The 16524-nt window shown below is 40.3% G+C and overlaps 1 protein-coding gene across 1 annotated transcript in view; it reads left to right on the forward strand.

Annotated features, from left to right (window-relative positions):
• The window catches only part of PDE3A (phosphodiesterase 3A), a 270463-nt gene that overhangs the window by 169338 nt on the left and 84601 nt on the right, over window positions 1–16524 (forward strand). The window contains exon 2 of the mRNA XM_076342466.1: window positions 1385–1435. Coding sequence (XP_076198581.1) covers window positions 1385–1435 — 51 coding nt within the window. The remainder of the gene's footprint in view (window positions 1–1384; window positions 1436–16524) is intronic.

The following is a 16524-nucleotide window of genomic DNA, read 5'->3' on the forward strand; positions in this document are numbered from 1 at the left end:
GTGGCTTTCCTCATTTTTCAAAGTAGTTTTAATCTCTTTTCCTGGGATGAGTGTTTCAAAAGCATGTTCTGCAATAAGCATAGGTTGTAAATCTTGTTGCCTACCTCTGACCTGGGAGAAGGCATTTCCTTTGGGAAAAAATGTTGAGGAAAAAAGAGCAAGAAAATGTTCATAGCTGTAAGTCATTACATGTCACATTAACCCTCCTGTCTTTCATTCACATGTTTTTATATTTGCATTAAGTTATGCTCGTATGAGTAAGAAAAAGCATTACCCAGAAGAGATCCCTGAGTAGCTGTAAAAAAAAAAGGCAGCTCCCAGGCTGGAACACGCACTGGCCAAGCACTCAGAGGCAGGATTAGCAGCGGCAGCCGCCTTGTGTGCTACACAGCTCGGGCTCCACCAGAGCCATGCCTGGGCACTCCCTGGTGCTTTCCAGGGTTTTTTAGGCAGGTGTGAGGATAGCTTTATTGTCAGCAGTTCACGTTTGCCCATAATCTTCGGATACATAAAGCAGTAATAAAGCCTACTGGGTATTCTCTCTCCTCTTTTTTTGTCCCCCACCATGATATACATGGAAAGAACTGCTGTGTGCAAATCGTATGTTGCTTAAAGAAAGCGAGTGCCTGTGTTAGTATACAGTTATGAAGTACAGTAGAAAAAAGATGGGAGAAGACATTATTTTTTCTGGAGTCCATCTGCACCATCCAATGTCTGACCACTTGTCTCACAACACAATCTCCTGTAGGGTTGCACAGAGGATTTGACAGCTGAATTTGGGCTATAATTAATGCTTGCCTTCTCTTTAACTTGGAAGCTGTATACCATCACAAATCTTAATTTCCACAAGAACTCATCATTTCTAAACTCTCTCTCTCTTTGCTTTCCTCTGCAATGTAATGACCCCAGCCTGTTTTCCTTTGGAGGGTGTACCTCTACTTTTTTATTACATTGAGAATAATTCAGTGGTGAGACAGAATTAAAGCTGTCACTAACTTTCATGCCTGGTATAGACCGTGCATTGCTATTTAATCGAATGTCCCCTGGTTTTGGTAATCTCCTTGTTGATATATCAGCTCTCCTTTTGCCAGATCAGTATTAAACATTCGGCTAAAGCTGAATCTGTGGCAGTGGGAATTTTATTGGCATGAGGAGTGTTGTGATGCTAGATGTGTTTTGGCTCTGAATGTAAAGGTACAAAGTTATAGTAACAACTCCCAAGTCTTCTCACCCTCATTACGAAACTAAAAGCTGTGTGAAATAAATTGTAAAAGCAAACCTGTTTTTTCAAAGGAAATGTGTAATGGATATAAAAGCGTGAATGTTTCAATTAAAGCTAATGAGTGCAATTTCTCACCTACCTGTGCTTTTCTTTGTTTTTCAGCTCATGGGGCATTCTGAATGGGATCACAAACGAGGACCCAGAGGCTCACAGGTCAGTTGCTCAGTATTTTGTGTTTGGTTTTGGCTTTTTGTAAGTTTGAGGTATTCAAGCAAGTTTTCCATCTGAGATTGGCAAAGTTGTTCATTTTGTTAATAACTGCAGGATTGAATCAATGGAAAAAAGCATAAAACCGTGACAGCTTTCATTAATATAATTTTTGAGCTGTAATCCAAACAGTTGATCCAGACAGAGCTGAGTCATGCAACAGAAAGTTTCTTTCAGTAGCAGAAGGATGGATTAGATGTATTGAGAAAGCATTTCTTACTCAGCTGTGTCCATCAGGATATCAAAGGAATGCAATTTCAAATAATGTGTGTATGTTTTGTGGTGTTTTTTTTTTTTTTAAAACCTGACAAACTTGTAAAACTTGGATGGCCCTCTCACCTTGTTCAATAATAAAAGGATTAGCGGTGTTAGAACTGTGTGGGGAGGTGCAGGAAAGCCCTGTGTAGCTACTGGTTTGCTCTTGACACATCATTGAAAGGAAGTTATGCTAGTAGTGTTAATGGTATCATGCTCATACATTTTTAAATTATCTGTACAATTACAGTTGCTGCAAAGGAGACATTGTTACCAATATTGATGTTCAAGAATTTTCCTGCTTGGGTAAAGCAGTCTTTCCCATCTGGTATTGAAATTGTATAAATACATTGTTAGGGCTCCAGTATTTTGGAATTGCTTTTCCTTCAGGTGAAGGATTTTTATATGAATATGAACATCTATGTCTAAACCTATAATAAACAGGCTCTGCTGCTGTGGAGCTACATGTTTGCAACCTTAAACTCAGTAGGGTAGTTCCTAGCCTAAACTTCATAATGCCCCTTGCAAAAATCACTGGAGTACCTGCCTTTTTAATGAGAAAATATCATATGTTAATCAGGAAGCTGCTACTTTTAATAGACAAGATTTTCTATTTTTAATGCAAGATTCATTTACTAAGTTTGCTTTTTTGCCCTTGCTGTTGCAGAATTCTACATGTTTTTCCGAAGTTTTCTAAGCTTCTGTCTTGCATCTCATTTCAAAACCATCTTGAAATTTGCAGGAAATTCAGTATTTCATTCAACAGTTTAAGATGGGTTGCAGACCTGATTTTTTCAGGTGACAGTCTGTCATTTAAAAAAGATAAAAAAAACAGAAAGCAAGCTAGTTTTCAGTGGAAACTCAGGAATTTCAGAAATCTGGGAAATCCTATCCAGTAAGATGAGACTTGTTCAGTACGTAATCACCCCTGCCTCATCTGATGTGCTAGTTGATCGTGTTGTGTTCTTCTGGTCCAAAGAGCGGACGGTAAATTGGACTCCTCTAAACTACTGTTGAGAGGAAGGCAGTCACTTGAAGGACTCTTAAGGTGACTTAGACTTCTTAAACTTTTCTAGCATTATTGCAAATCTTCATCTAATTTTTGTATGCATATGAAAATATGGGTAGTCTTTTGTATGCTCTGAACCATGCCCTACAGTCCTAATGCTTTGCCTATGGCAGTGAAATATTTAGAGACTGATGACTGGAGTGCATATGAAGTCTGCGCTGGTGTTGCGTCAGAGGCAGAGGCCTAAGTCCTGTCTAAGTCCTCATGCCTGATACATCCTGTTGGCTATGTGCCTCCGTGCTTGAAGGATTTTTTGTTGGTGGTGAGACATTTTTGAAGGTTTACAGCTAGTCGGTTAGAAACGTTAGAGAAAGGGATTTAGGTGGAAGGTAAGTGGTATCAATCTGGTCCAAATAGATTTTAAATTAAAAGGTAAGACAGATCGAGTTGACTATGAAAAATTTATCTTGTGGCAAGAAATTGGACTTGGGCTCTTTAATAGATCCCTTTTGAGTTTTCTGAAAATGTGAACTCACAGGATGAAATAGTTCCCAAAGAATTTTTTAATTATTTGTTCTCGTGAGGCTATGGTTTCTTCCAAGGAGGGTTCCAGAGAAATTAATGTATTGCCTGGTTTCTCTCTTTCACCCCTTCCTGAGAATAAGGAGGGCTTGCATGGCATGGCCTAATTTCAGAGGAAGAGGTCTCGTGGACATTAACTCAGTTGCTGCAAAGGCCCATCTATATGGAGTGCAAGTAAAACCATTTGTTGGGTACTGTTTGGGAAGGTTGTACTTGGGCACAATGAGATAACTAGTTACTAAACATATAGATGAAGTTCTCTGGGTTTCAGTAGAGGCTGAGAAGGAGATAACTGTGAGAAGATAACTCTATATAAATTTAAAAATTTTCTCTATCTGAGAATGGTTTTGTTCCTCCCTTGTGTGATGTTTTAGGTACTCCACCACCATGTCATATTTAAAAAAAAAAAAGGGGGTGAGGAGAAGTTCAGTGGAATTCTCTGCAGGTCAGCCTGCAGTCGTTTGAACCTTTCCTGAAGGATATTGTTGAATTGTTAAAAACATTATTCTAGAAAACTCTGTATCAGATTTTCATGTAGAAGACTCCTGCTGATTATTTTTTTTCTTAGGCAGAATGTCTTTTAATTTTATTTTTTTAACAAAATAAGCAAAAATACTTCACCCCCAAGAGTGCGTTCCTTCAAAACAGGACAAAATCTCCATATGTAGGGTTTCCTTGACAGAGCAGTGAGGTTTTTCCTTCTAAATCCATCTGAAAAGAAGTGCATAGTTTTAATCAATTGCATCCTATAAGCACTCTTTATTTCGTTTGTGCTGTGTATAGGTGTTCTGCAAAGCTTCTAGGAAGCTACTTGTTATAAATCTTGGAAGAACTTTGTAAAACTAACAATCAATATGTACCACAGAAATGTTAAAGGATCTTGAATAGGGTGGGAAAAGAAAATGACCCAAGCTCTCTGATTACCGTTTAGTATCCTAGTGCCCAGTCGCAAGAAACAAGGAAGAAAAGTTTCATTAGGTGGAAGAAAATAAGCCTCAGTTGTTCCACTGTAGCCTCAGACTCTCTCTTTCACATGGCTCTGAAAACTGTCTTTGATAGGAATAGCGTTAAACCTAATTTAACCAGTTCCTTGAAAGGTTAGGAGAAATTTAGGAGGTTCCGATTTTTGCATGTAATATAAAAGACCTGTTTTATCCTTTTGTGATTCAGTTGTATTGTTGCCAATTTGTGTCCTTAATAAATGTGCCCTTTGTTAAACAAGATCTTGCTTAAAAATTAAGATGAGTAGTCTGTTAGGTATACTGCTACTTCAAATCTAACGCATCAGGTGTTTAAAGATGGACTGGCAATTGCCCGCAGGATCTGCCCCAGGGTTGCTTACGGTGTTTCCCTAGGTCTGTGGGGCTTTCCTCCAGCAGAGAGATGGGACTTGGGGGGAGAGGTCTTTCCTGGCCAGTGGTAGCCTGCGCTGCTCGGGCAAGCAGCGAGAGAGAAGGAAGGGGTTTAGGCTTATGTTATTGGGAGTCTTCCATGATCTTTTAATTCTTACGGAGTAAAGTGAAGAAAGTGGGAAGACAGATCTTAGGAAGCCAGCTGTGTGTGTGAATGTTAGCAGTGTCACTTGTGAGAAAGGGAAGTGGAACCACTGGTTTACCATAATATAAAACTAAAATCCACATATAAACTCATAAAATTATTCTACCAAGACTCATTAAACAAAACTCTAATTCTGTTAGGATTTTTTTAAGCACTAGTAGGTTTTCTGTGGTGTGTGCTGAAACATGAGAGGAAACTACTACAGTGCATCTCATACTTCTTAATGACCCACTTGGAAAATATGTTCCTTTTCTGCATGTGGGAGTTAAATGCAAAGTGATGTAGTTACAGGTAGAGATGGATGTCAAATGAAATACACTGAGGCTTATGGGAATTTCTGTTTGCAGGAGTTTGTCTCCTGATAAGCATCTGCAATTCAATAGAATGTAAATGGGACAAGTAAAAAGCTGTCTTTACAATATTTAACTTGCTCCTGGCTTCCACACCAACACCGCATTCACTTCTTTATAGATTACACACATATATATGTATATGTATGTGTGTATGTTGTAGGATTCCTTTTCTTTTAGAATAATTACACTATTAAGGCTGCTGTAATTAGAGTGAATTATAGGTTGCCTTACAAAGAGCAATGAGTTCCTGGCTACCTACTACTTTTTTTTTTTCCCCCCCTTCTTTTTTTGATCTCTGAAGATAACACTTCCTGCTGTAAATGCTTCATGCAGAGAACTTACTCTCTGGATTTGAAATCATGCAGAAAGTGCAAAGTGAATTTCATTATGTTCCATATTTAATTTTTAAAATTGATACAGGTTAGGATTTAGGCATGAAACTTCGAAATTGAGTCCCAAGTTGAAGAAATTCCTAAATGTTCAGGAATGTTTAACCCACCTAAAGAAATCTCTCTCTCTCAAATATACACGTGCAGTCTGTTAAACCACATCAGCTCACTCATGTGAGGGGTAAATATTCATACCCATTTCTAGTATCAATACATGCTACAAGAAAACGTGACTAGCAGAATTCATCCTTGGCATATTATCCCTCTGCAGAAAAAATATGCAAACTGTATTTTAATTATTCTACTAAAACATAATACTTGCTACTTCTAAGATATTTCAGGTGGTAGCCACGACACGCTTCATGTACACGTTTTTACGAGGGACCTTCAATGTGTGGGAGTTATTTGTTGCTCTGTCATCAAGACTTGTTTGGCTTGCTGAAGATGTAGGCGTAGCCCCAGGAGTCAGTGGAATCGAGCAATCGTTCCTCCAACATTATAAAATGATGATAAATGGGAGAGAAATGCAGAGGTCCAGTGTTTTTAATTCTCTTTAAATATAAAAGCTCTCAATTATATATCTGAGGTGCTGCATTTTACCCCTCCAGTTCCTAAGCAACAGCTATTTTCAGATTGAGTGCGTCTGGTGTTGTCTACCTACTTCATGCTTTTGTGAGGTAATTCGTCAGTGAAAGCTAGGCTTTTCACTATCTCGCCCGATTCCCTTTGTCGTGGCACTATAAGGAAACGGATGCTTTAGAGAAACGGGAGAAGCTTCGGTGTAACCGGTCTCAACCTTGCAGCTTGCAAAAACTTGTGTACATCAGGGAGCTCTGCCGTCTACAGCAATGAAGAACAGGAGTCAGAAATAAGGTTCTCGACACTGGTTTGGGAGAAGCCTTTTTCTCGAGTGTGGAAAAACCTCTAGAGCAGATTCAAAATCATGAGCCGGAAATCTCTGTACTTGCTGAAGCGTAGATGGGAGTCAATTCCCGCTACTGATCAGGTACTGTGCTCTGGTGAATCTGTTGTGTCACTGTCTTCCCTTGCAATGCCACTGTAAAGAGATTTACGGTGATTTAACGGTGGTGGTTGGGGTCCTCTGCATACAGTGAGAACCAGCTGATCATTACTTGTCGTTTCTGTGATGAATAGTGCAAAATGTTGGTAAAGCCGATTTTGCAAGAGCTTGTGCTTGTGAATGTGGAGGTGCCATGACAGCCCACTAATGCAGACTTAAGGAACTGACAGAATCTCCCTGTATCAAAAATGAGACTTTTCTAAAGGTTTTAGGACTATTTTAAACAGAGTGGCTAAAGGAAAGTGTAGTCTACTGCTGATGGGTTCCTCGGTGCGTGTCTTTGTTGCAGTTCATATGTTACATGTATGTATGTATGTATGAAATCACTGATTACAACGTAGATGCAATGCATTGGCAGAACCTCAGCTTTTTCAGCATCATCTTGGTTGATGCGTCATTTCAAGTATGTTAACAAGGATGAGACTAAAGCAGATGTAAATTATATAGACCAGATGTAACATAAAAATTGTGGGATGCTGTTTGGAGCAAGGATCGTCACCATAAGTAGGACTAAGATGTGATGAATGGGACTATGATTAGTACCTTTCCTGCTTCTTGCTCCAGGCACTCCAGGGTTCTCTGAAATTTTTTTCAATATCTTACTTGGGATGTAAAGACACTAAAAGAAATAATTCTAGAAATAATATTGAAAGGAAAATGGAGGTAGTAGCTTATTACATGTTCCAAGTCAGTTTTCTGTTTATAAAGCAGTTGACTATGAAGGGGTGCCTTTATCAATGGGAAAGAGGCAATGTGGGAGAAAATTCTTCAACAGAAGGAAGGATGGACTACAGAAATACTTCCCAGGTTTTGAGAAGGATCCTCCTGTACCCTTTTCATTGAGAGGGGGAAGGGAAGGGCAGATTACATGCCATATTTTATAGAGTTTTAGATTTTTAAAGCTCAGTTGGACCACTGTGAACATCTAGAGATCTCAGACATATTACTAGTCAAAAAATATCATGCTGTCACATCCTGTCATATCAGACCTATGTTTTCTGGTTGAATAAGAATATGCTTTTTAAATATATCCAGTCCTAATTTAAAGGCTTCAAGTGAATAACAATCCACCATATTCTCTGATAAAAGTTTTTCTATTTTTTCAATGTTGTCTTTTTTTAACATAATGTCTTTTTGTTTGACTTTTTCTAATTTAAATCTCCCACCATATCAATTTGCTACACATTTGAATGCCAAACTTAATTATTTTTTTTTTCCTGAACAGATACCTGGATTATTATTCTGCTTTGGTTTGCTATCATTTAAACTAGCTGAAATACTAAATTTCAAAGGAATCAGATTCTCTGGTAACTCACAATAGAAAATTCACAATAAAAATAATAAGGCATTGTTGATGAATACAATTTCTTTGTATTGAAATTTAATTTAATTGATCCAGTTCAATCGGGCATTCTTAAATCTCCGGGTAGAAGAGGGGTAAAGAAATGCTCTGTTATGAAGTGAGTCATTTGTCATCTTGTTTCTGTTAAGAAGATGTAGGGAGACCAGTGTCGTTTCAAAGGAAAGCTGTAGTTCAGCCTCTTGGCTTCCTTCTTCCTCTGACACAAATGCAAATCCTTGGCTTATTATGAACAAATATTTGACCAGTAAGGGATCCCTGTTGTTGCATTTAGATTGCTAACCAGTTCACTTTTCCAGTGTTGCCTTTTCCTTTTAATCACTCTAACCCTGATGCTGCATTGCATCATACTGTGTTACAGTATGATGTATCTGGGAAAAATAAGTATTCCTTACCTAGGTGTGAGGTGTGCTTGACTGCACTGAGCTGTGTATCCTTTCCATCATCAGCCCCTCAACGCCTCTGGAGGGTTTTAAAAGAGAAAAGGAAATTTCCCTCACCCATCTACCACTTTGGGAGAAGTGAGACTTCGTAAGCGATGCATGTAGATGGAGTTGACTTGAGCGTAGCGTGAATCTGTAAGGACTGTTTGAAGGTAAACTAAGGGAGGGAAGATGATGTTCAGCTTCAAACACATAAATATTTCTCTGGCTGTTCGTACTGTTCCTTACGTTGGGTGGCACAGGTGGAGTGGGGCTGCTCTGCTTGTTCTCCCCCTTGCTCGACAGTGCCTCATAGGAAAATGCAGTTACTGTGCAAGATGGCAACCACAACGAGGCAACTTCTTGAGCTGATCGTGTTCATAGGATCGTATAAAAATAATAGCTCTGCCTTTTGGTGCAACTTCATTATTTAGTCCTTAAAGCGATGCAGCAGCTTACGATGTTCTAGGCTAACCTTGAGGAAATGATAGTATATTTTGATAGATAAGCAGTAACATTGTAGGTTATTTCTCTATTCAGAGAAGATGAAAGATATTTATGTTAACAAATGATAAAACCTCTCCAGACTGGTTTACTGTATTACCAAGTTTTTTTTAAAAGACTAAAGGAAAGAAATAAAATGGAATTCTGAAAGTGGGATTTTTGGCTTGATCTTGTTTCTAGTTTAAAATAATGTAACAGATCTGACTTTTAAGGACATAGGAGCTGTAAGTCCACAGTGAAGTCTGATACTCTATTTGAACATACTTTGTATCTTTTAACAGTCATTAAGTGATTTTTATTCCTCATCTTACATACTTTACATCAAATCGAATGAAACCCAGAACCGTGAGCAGACTGAGAAGTAGGGGTAGAGAAAAAACAAGAGTAGTTACAATAGCTATAGACAATATTGTTGGGGGGGGGGGGGTGTTTGGGGTTTTTTTTTGGGGGGGTTGTATAATTTTATTTTTGATATTTCTTACGCTCACAAACACTACAGCACAGAAGTCTCTGTGGTTTCTGGGGTCTGGTATGACAAGGGAATTTTTTGGTTGGTTGTTGGCTTTTTGTGTGTGTGAAAGAGTGAGGAAAGTGGGTTTGAGTGTGAACCCTGAATTAGATCTTTTTGGTTTTGGTTGATGAGAAACATCTTACCTAGCTATACATTTTTATATGTGGGAGAGCCTGATCCTGGGGGTGTTTTGCATGGGTAAATTTAAGCAAAATAGTGATGAATTATTTGTTATATATTAGCCTCTATTCAACAAACTGTAGTATCTCTTAGTGCCTGAATCTTGAATGTCTTTGTATCTCTCAATAATTTCACAAGGAACTACCTTTATAGATCTAAGGAAAGAATTTATGAATGCTTCTCTTTCTTGTCCATGCAGCATTTTGGATTGCCTGAAAGTCTTTCTTGAAGTTTCAGTGCAGGTTTTCGGGTAAATTTCTCTGTTGGTTTTATTTGGTGTATGTGCCTGAGGATCATGTTTCTTGGACCGATCCTAATTTTTTATCCCTGATAGCTACAACTGAGAATGATTTCACTGAATGGATATGCATTTAAAATGCTGTGGTAACCAAATGAGCCAAAGGTGATGAGGTGTTAAATATTTGCTGTAAGGATGTTGAGTATTAATTTCCCTCTGCCTGAGAAGGACTTGGGGGTACTGGTGGATGAAAAGCTGGACATGAGCCAGCAATGTGCGCTCGCAGCCCAGAAGGCCGATCGTATCCTGGGCTGCATCAAAAGCAGCGTGGCCAGCAGGTCGAGGGAGGTGATTCTGCCCCTCTACTCTGCTCTGGTGAGACCCCACCTGGAGTACTGCGTCCAGCTCTGGAGCCCTCAGCATAAGAAAGACACGGTCCTGTTGGAGTGGGTCCAGAAGAGGGCCATGAAAATGCTCAGGGGGATGGAACAGCTCTCCTATGAAGAAAGGCTGAGAGAGTTGGGGTTGTTCAGCCTGGAGAAGAGAAGGCTTTGGGGAGACCTTATTGCAGCCTGTCAGTACTTCAAGGAGGCTTATAAAAAAGATGGCGGCAGACTTTTTAGCAGGGCCTGTTGCGACAGGACAAGGGGGAATGGCTTTAAACTAAAGGGGGGTAGGTTTAGGCTAGATATAAGGAAGAGATTTTTTATGCTGAGAGTGGTGAAGCACTGGAACAGGTTGCCCAGAGAGGTGGTGGATGCCCCATGCCTGGAAACACTCAAGGTCAGGTTGGACGGGGCTCTGAGCAACCTGGTCTAGATGAAGATGTCCCTGCTTATTGCAGGGGGGTTGGACTAGATGACCTTTAGAGGTCCCTTCCAACCCAAACTATTCTATGATTCTATGAAATACCCTGTAGATTTCATGAGCCTTTGAGTGTAAGTTGTATTTGATACCAGTCCTAACACAGGAAAAGTCCTCACACATTAGCCTGTGACGTGAACTTTTGTTTCATTGATGACTGTGCATTTAAAAACAGGAACTAGATGTATACAAATATATAAAAGCCAAATAACACCCTAATTGATATACAGATTTATATAGCAGGGAAACAAATGCATCAGTAATATTTCTTAGCTAGAAATGCGTGCTTATAGCAGTATAAACAATCGTAATGCTTTCTGTACCAGTCACCAGTTTAGATTTTGATGGATTTGTGTAAATCCCATGAAGTGATGCCTCTCTTACCTGCCAGTGATTTACAGCACAGCTATGCCTAAGGCAGTTTGCATGTACGGTGCAATATCCTGTTCCTTACCACTGATCTAGTAGGTAGGAGAAACTCCCATAGCCTACAACCTGTGCAGGGTGCTAAACAGCAAATAAACTGATCCCAATATGACTTGAGTCATAACTCTGTGAAATGATAAATCCAGGGATTTTCCAAGAGAGAGCTTGATATAACATTACATCATGCAGCCACCATATTTTCCGTGTGTTCATGTATGAAGTAGTTCTGATGGATTAAAGCTGCTGTAAAGAAATGGAAGAGGTTCACTTTGTCAGGATTGGGAACTGTGTTTTCACTTGTTTTTTTTCCTCCTTTTTTTTTTTTTATTAATGGCTCACTCAGCCACAGACCTTTTTGCTAGTTGCATCTTGCCTTTCTACTCTGCATGGTCCTCACTCATAACCCCTACACATCCATGAGGATGGATACATCATATCTGATATCTTTATGAGAAGGCTGGAGCTCCTGTACTTTATTTTTCTCTCAGATGTCCATTAAATTCAGACTTTTCTTTGCTGCTGTTCAGCTGCCCCTGCATCCAGCAGCCTGACGGCAGTATGGCGCTGCTGATTGGCTTCAGCCAGAGCCAGCCTCACTGGGAACTTCATGCTGAGGAAGCACGAGCCTCTGCAAGGCAGCAGTTCTTGCATCTCGACAGCAGGCATGAATGTATTAGTATGAATGTCTGTATAGGGAAGAGCCACAGTGGAGGCTGGCTTATAAGCAGGACAGTATCAGGGACCTGGATGAAAACCTTCAGTGCAGCAAGGATTCTTGGTATGTGCCTTCTTTCTGTGCAAAGGTCATGAAGCTCTTCGTAAGGAAGGGATGAAGCAATGGTTATGGGCGAGGAGGCCTCAGAGCAGTCGGTGTGGGACTGTGTAGGTCTCCCTGGCTCACAGATTACCTAAGGGTTAGGAAAATGTGCAATAGAGCCAGGGTCAGCTGGAACCAAGAAGCTCCTTTTCCTTTCAAGTGCCTGTATGCGGTGGGTTGTGCCTCGTTATTCCTTTTGCACAACCTGTCTCCCAGGCAGGCTAAGGCGTATGGTGGGAGCCATGCTCACCATGGCACCACCACCACCACAGCACAGTCTCTTTAGGAGGTTTCAGTGGCAGCAGAATAATAAACACACACATCCATGGAGAGGCAGTGCAAGCCAAGGTAGAGGTAATGCACTACCTTGTATTACTGTATTTACTTAGAAGTGTGTGCCAGCAGTCAGTCAGACGGGCTGCAGGAGCAGCAGTGCAAGTCACCACAGGAGCTCAGCAGAAGCCCCCAACTCCCCTTGTATCTCCAGCTTATTCAAATCCATGCACCCAGGTGTTACAGCCTTTTCATTCATAGCTCATCTCTCCCCCCATCTTCGCATTAGAAAGGCCCATGGGGAATACATGCCTGAAGCAGTGTTCCTGCTGGGACACGTCACAGCAGTGATCCTTGTATCTAACACAATTCCTCTTACTATACCTGAAAACAGTTTAAAAAAAAATGTTTCCTGTTAAGTATGTTTTTGTGGTTTTCCACAGTTATTCATTGTTAATAAAACCTTACATTATCCTTTCATTCAGCAGACAAGTTTTCAAAGCTTTAATGGCAGAGCAGAGATTTGTGGAGTTGGGGATGTTATGAGAAAGAGGCCTCATGGGAGGGTTGTGGGTTGGTTGCAATATGGAGCCGGGGCTGAGGGAGGAGAGTTGCTTTTGCACAGCAGGAAAGGTACAGAAAGCTGAGACTGGGATTAAGAAATTATCTATAAAATACTTCCTTGCTTTCTAATGCAGCAAACGAATGATGTAATGCAGAAAGCTATCTCGAAGAAATAATCTGCTTCAGATTTGGCCTTGCTTCTCTTTGAAGTGAGGAGTTGAGGCACAGGCACTAGCTGTGACTGTAGGACCATTTCTGTTTGTCCCCCGGGCTTTCTACCCTGCTGCTTTAATGAATGTGCAGGAGGGGAACGGGGTGGTAATGAGCTTGGCACCTGAGAGAGACTGCTCTGGCTTGCTGATGTACCACCACCACTGCTCAGGAGATGACCGGAGAGATTCAGGGGGTAGCCAGGCTTGTCAAGATGTGCATTTAGGCCGGGGAGCCAATGTTTCCAAAGGACAACAGAGACCAGTTCATTTCAGAAGGATCAGCACCAGAAATACACTTGCCATCTTGCATGGCTTTGTCCAGGCAAGAACTGGAGGGGAAGTCTTGGCAGTATACATCCTTCCATGCTGGCAAATGGCAATAAAATGTCCGTAGTGATTCACAAGAGCCTGAAGTGCAATAGAAAACTTGCAGTTAGTATTGATGTAGAGCTGTAAGAGGCTAGAAGCTGGCAGGACAAAAGACAGGATATGTCTCACTGGCAGTTGTGACACAGATGGTGCAGGCAAACCTCCTGCTGCAACCTCCAATATCCATCACTTGTAAGGTGGAGAAAAACCTTTTAAATGGTGTCAGCCACTCTATGAATCACCTTCTCTGTCAACTGGACTATCCCAAAATGATTGGCAGTGGGACAGGAGGAGTGGATTGGAAGCTTGATAATGACAGCCCTCTTCTTAAGACTCAGTCACTCTGTCATGTCAATATTCTTCATAGTTAAGCAAAGCAGGAGCTCAACACAGATTTCCAGAGATATTGCCTGCCCTGAAAATCTCTGTCTACTGTTAATCCTCCCAGGTTTGTAGTGCAAGTCTTGCTGCTAGTCAGGCAGTCCAGTCGTGTGGAACAGAACAGAAGCTTGCTGATGACACTCAATCTGTATTTTACTTTATTCGGTGAATGAGTTCCAGTTCAGGAAGGTTGCAATTTGTAGGATCATAGCCGTGCTGCAGTTCAGTGCAGTTTGCGAAAGGAATCAGCACTGAAATGCAAATGGCAATCTGACATGGTATCCTGGTGAAATGATTCCTTGAAGCAGCATGTTGAGAGAATAAGCAGTTAGAAAGCATGACATTTGACTTAGTATTTTGAAAAGCAGAGATAGTGGAAGAAGCTGATATGCTGTCTTTTTTTTTCCCAAGCATTGCTTAAGACTGGAAAGTGCATATCCACTTCTGTGGTGCAGATATAGATTGATTATGGCAATTGAACTGGGAGGACGAGATTGTGAACTGTCATCATTTCGAGCAGAGCAAGTGGATCTTTTTCTCTCTGGGGTGACGACACTCCTGAAATACCCCTTTATCTCCCTGCATTTCTCTCATCATCACAGTGTATCTTTCTGGTCCAGCAGTTTTCACCATTTTTTTTTGTTTGTTTGTTTGTTTGTTTATTTTCAGATCCCTTTTTTTACACTTACAATGTAAGTTTACTGGCTACAGCTTGTACTTCTCAATTGCTTCTTTATAAATTCCTTTGAAGTAGTTCAGAGGCTTGTGGTCTTAATGTTAAAAAACATCAGTTACGAGATTTTGTTCATGTGCACTTTTCCTTTTTCAGTTTTCCAGTTGTAAACTGTTAAGAAAAATGCTTATGGCATCAGTTATACTTGCTTGTTGGGTTTAGGGGGAGTTGAAATGTATTGGCATCTGACAAAGTTGCTGGTTACCTTTAAGTACCCATAGAGAAACTTGTAGACTTTCAGACAGTTTAATCTGCTGAAATTCAAGTCCTCTGCTTTAGCACAAGTTAAAGCTATCTGCATGTTTTCGGATTGCAAATTCTTCAAATTGCCAAAATTTGGGCATCCATACGCCAATCTCTGAAAAAAACCCTACACTGAGAATATTCTGAGTCCAGAGTGGTGCACCTCAAAGAGGTTAGTAGTTAATGATGAGTAAAACAGTGTCCCTTGGTCTTCTGGAAATGGCTATGCTGGATAAAATTTTCTAAATACAGGCTAACAGTTGCAAGGGGAAACGTCAGTGCAAATGTTTAAAGTTTCACAAAAGTATAAGCAACTGAAAACAGGATCTTATGAAGGGAAGCGATAGCCAACGTAATAATGGGCGATACAGCTAGCTTCCTTGTAATGAAAAAACCCCCTACATTAAAATTATGTAGCACTGTGGCTTTTGTGATGATAGAAGACTAAATTTCAGCTCCTCACAACTATTAAAAGCTGAGAGTTGTGCCACAAGGTATTCTTTTCATTTCCAATAACATCTTAAATTTTACTCATTGCATATGTGTTTCAGGTATTTGTCGCCTTCCCAAACAAATTGTTGAACACAATCATTATAAATTTTTGGCTTCCTGTTTTCAGAGATGAACCCAGTTACGGAATGAACATGATTAATGTACTTAATTTTTTACTGAGCAGTGATTATGCCTAGTCTTCAGCCAGGATGCTTCTACTGGTATGTTAATAGTAGCATTGCTAGAGGATGTGGGCTGCTCTAACCTTCCTTACAGAGTTTCCACAATGCCATTGGTGTCAGAAGATGTCTTCAGTAATGAGGACAAAATGAACTGACTGACTTCACTCTATAATGGAAACTTTGGTTTAAAAGCATTTTTATTAATGCTGTTTTAATCCCCCCCCCCCCCCCCCCCCGTGCTTTGTGTCCATACTGGGGAAGACATGTATGCTGTAATTGCTGCTCTCTGGGATAGTTTTAAAGAATAAATAAGTGAAAGTATTTCCTATTGTTCCTTCCTTACAAGAACACATGCTGAAGTCTCTAGTAGCTCATTTTATGAGTTTCCCAGTGGAAAAGCTCACAGCTGATCAGCTCTGTTCTCAGCAGCAGATGTTCTTTTTCTGCTTGACTTTAGTAGTGAGCCATAATTTTGTTCTGTGTCTGATGGATCAATGTTCAAAATTTCAAAATGAATTATTGGAGCAGCCTCCTGAGATTTTTGAATAAGCCAGAGCTGGAGTAAATCTTAAAGTCAAGTCATAAAAAAGAAAATTTCATGTTGGGTTGGATTTTACGGATCAAAGGTTCATTGTGTAATGGGTCTGCATTGCTCAATTTTCAATTCCTGAATAACCTTGAATGTTACAAGAGTAGTATGAATTCTTGCAGTCCATAAAGGAAGTCTGGAGATTATCAGGCCTGAATCTAGAGTTCATAATTATTGAGTTACTGGGCTTTATGCAGAACTAAAAAAGCTACTTGTTACGGTGAATAGACAAGCCCCTAGAGGAGAGGTAGAGGCATCAGTTATTGAACTGCAAAAAAAGTTAAAAAAAAAAAAAAAAAGGCAACATGAAAAAGGTATCTTTATTAATGACCTGAATGATGGACAGAGTGCACCCTCAGCAAATTTGCAGTTGATACAGAACTGGGAGGAGTGGCTGCTACACCAGATGGTTGTGCTGCCATTCAGAGGGACCTCGACAGGCTGGAGAA

This window comes from Aptenodytes patagonicus, chromosome 1 (genome assembly GCF_965638725.1).
Source record: "Aptenodytes patagonicus chromosome 1, bAptPat1.pri.cur, whole genome shotgun sequence".
NCBI lineage: Eukaryota > Metazoa > Chordata > Aves > Sphenisciformes > Spheniscidae > Aptenodytes > Aptenodytes patagonicus.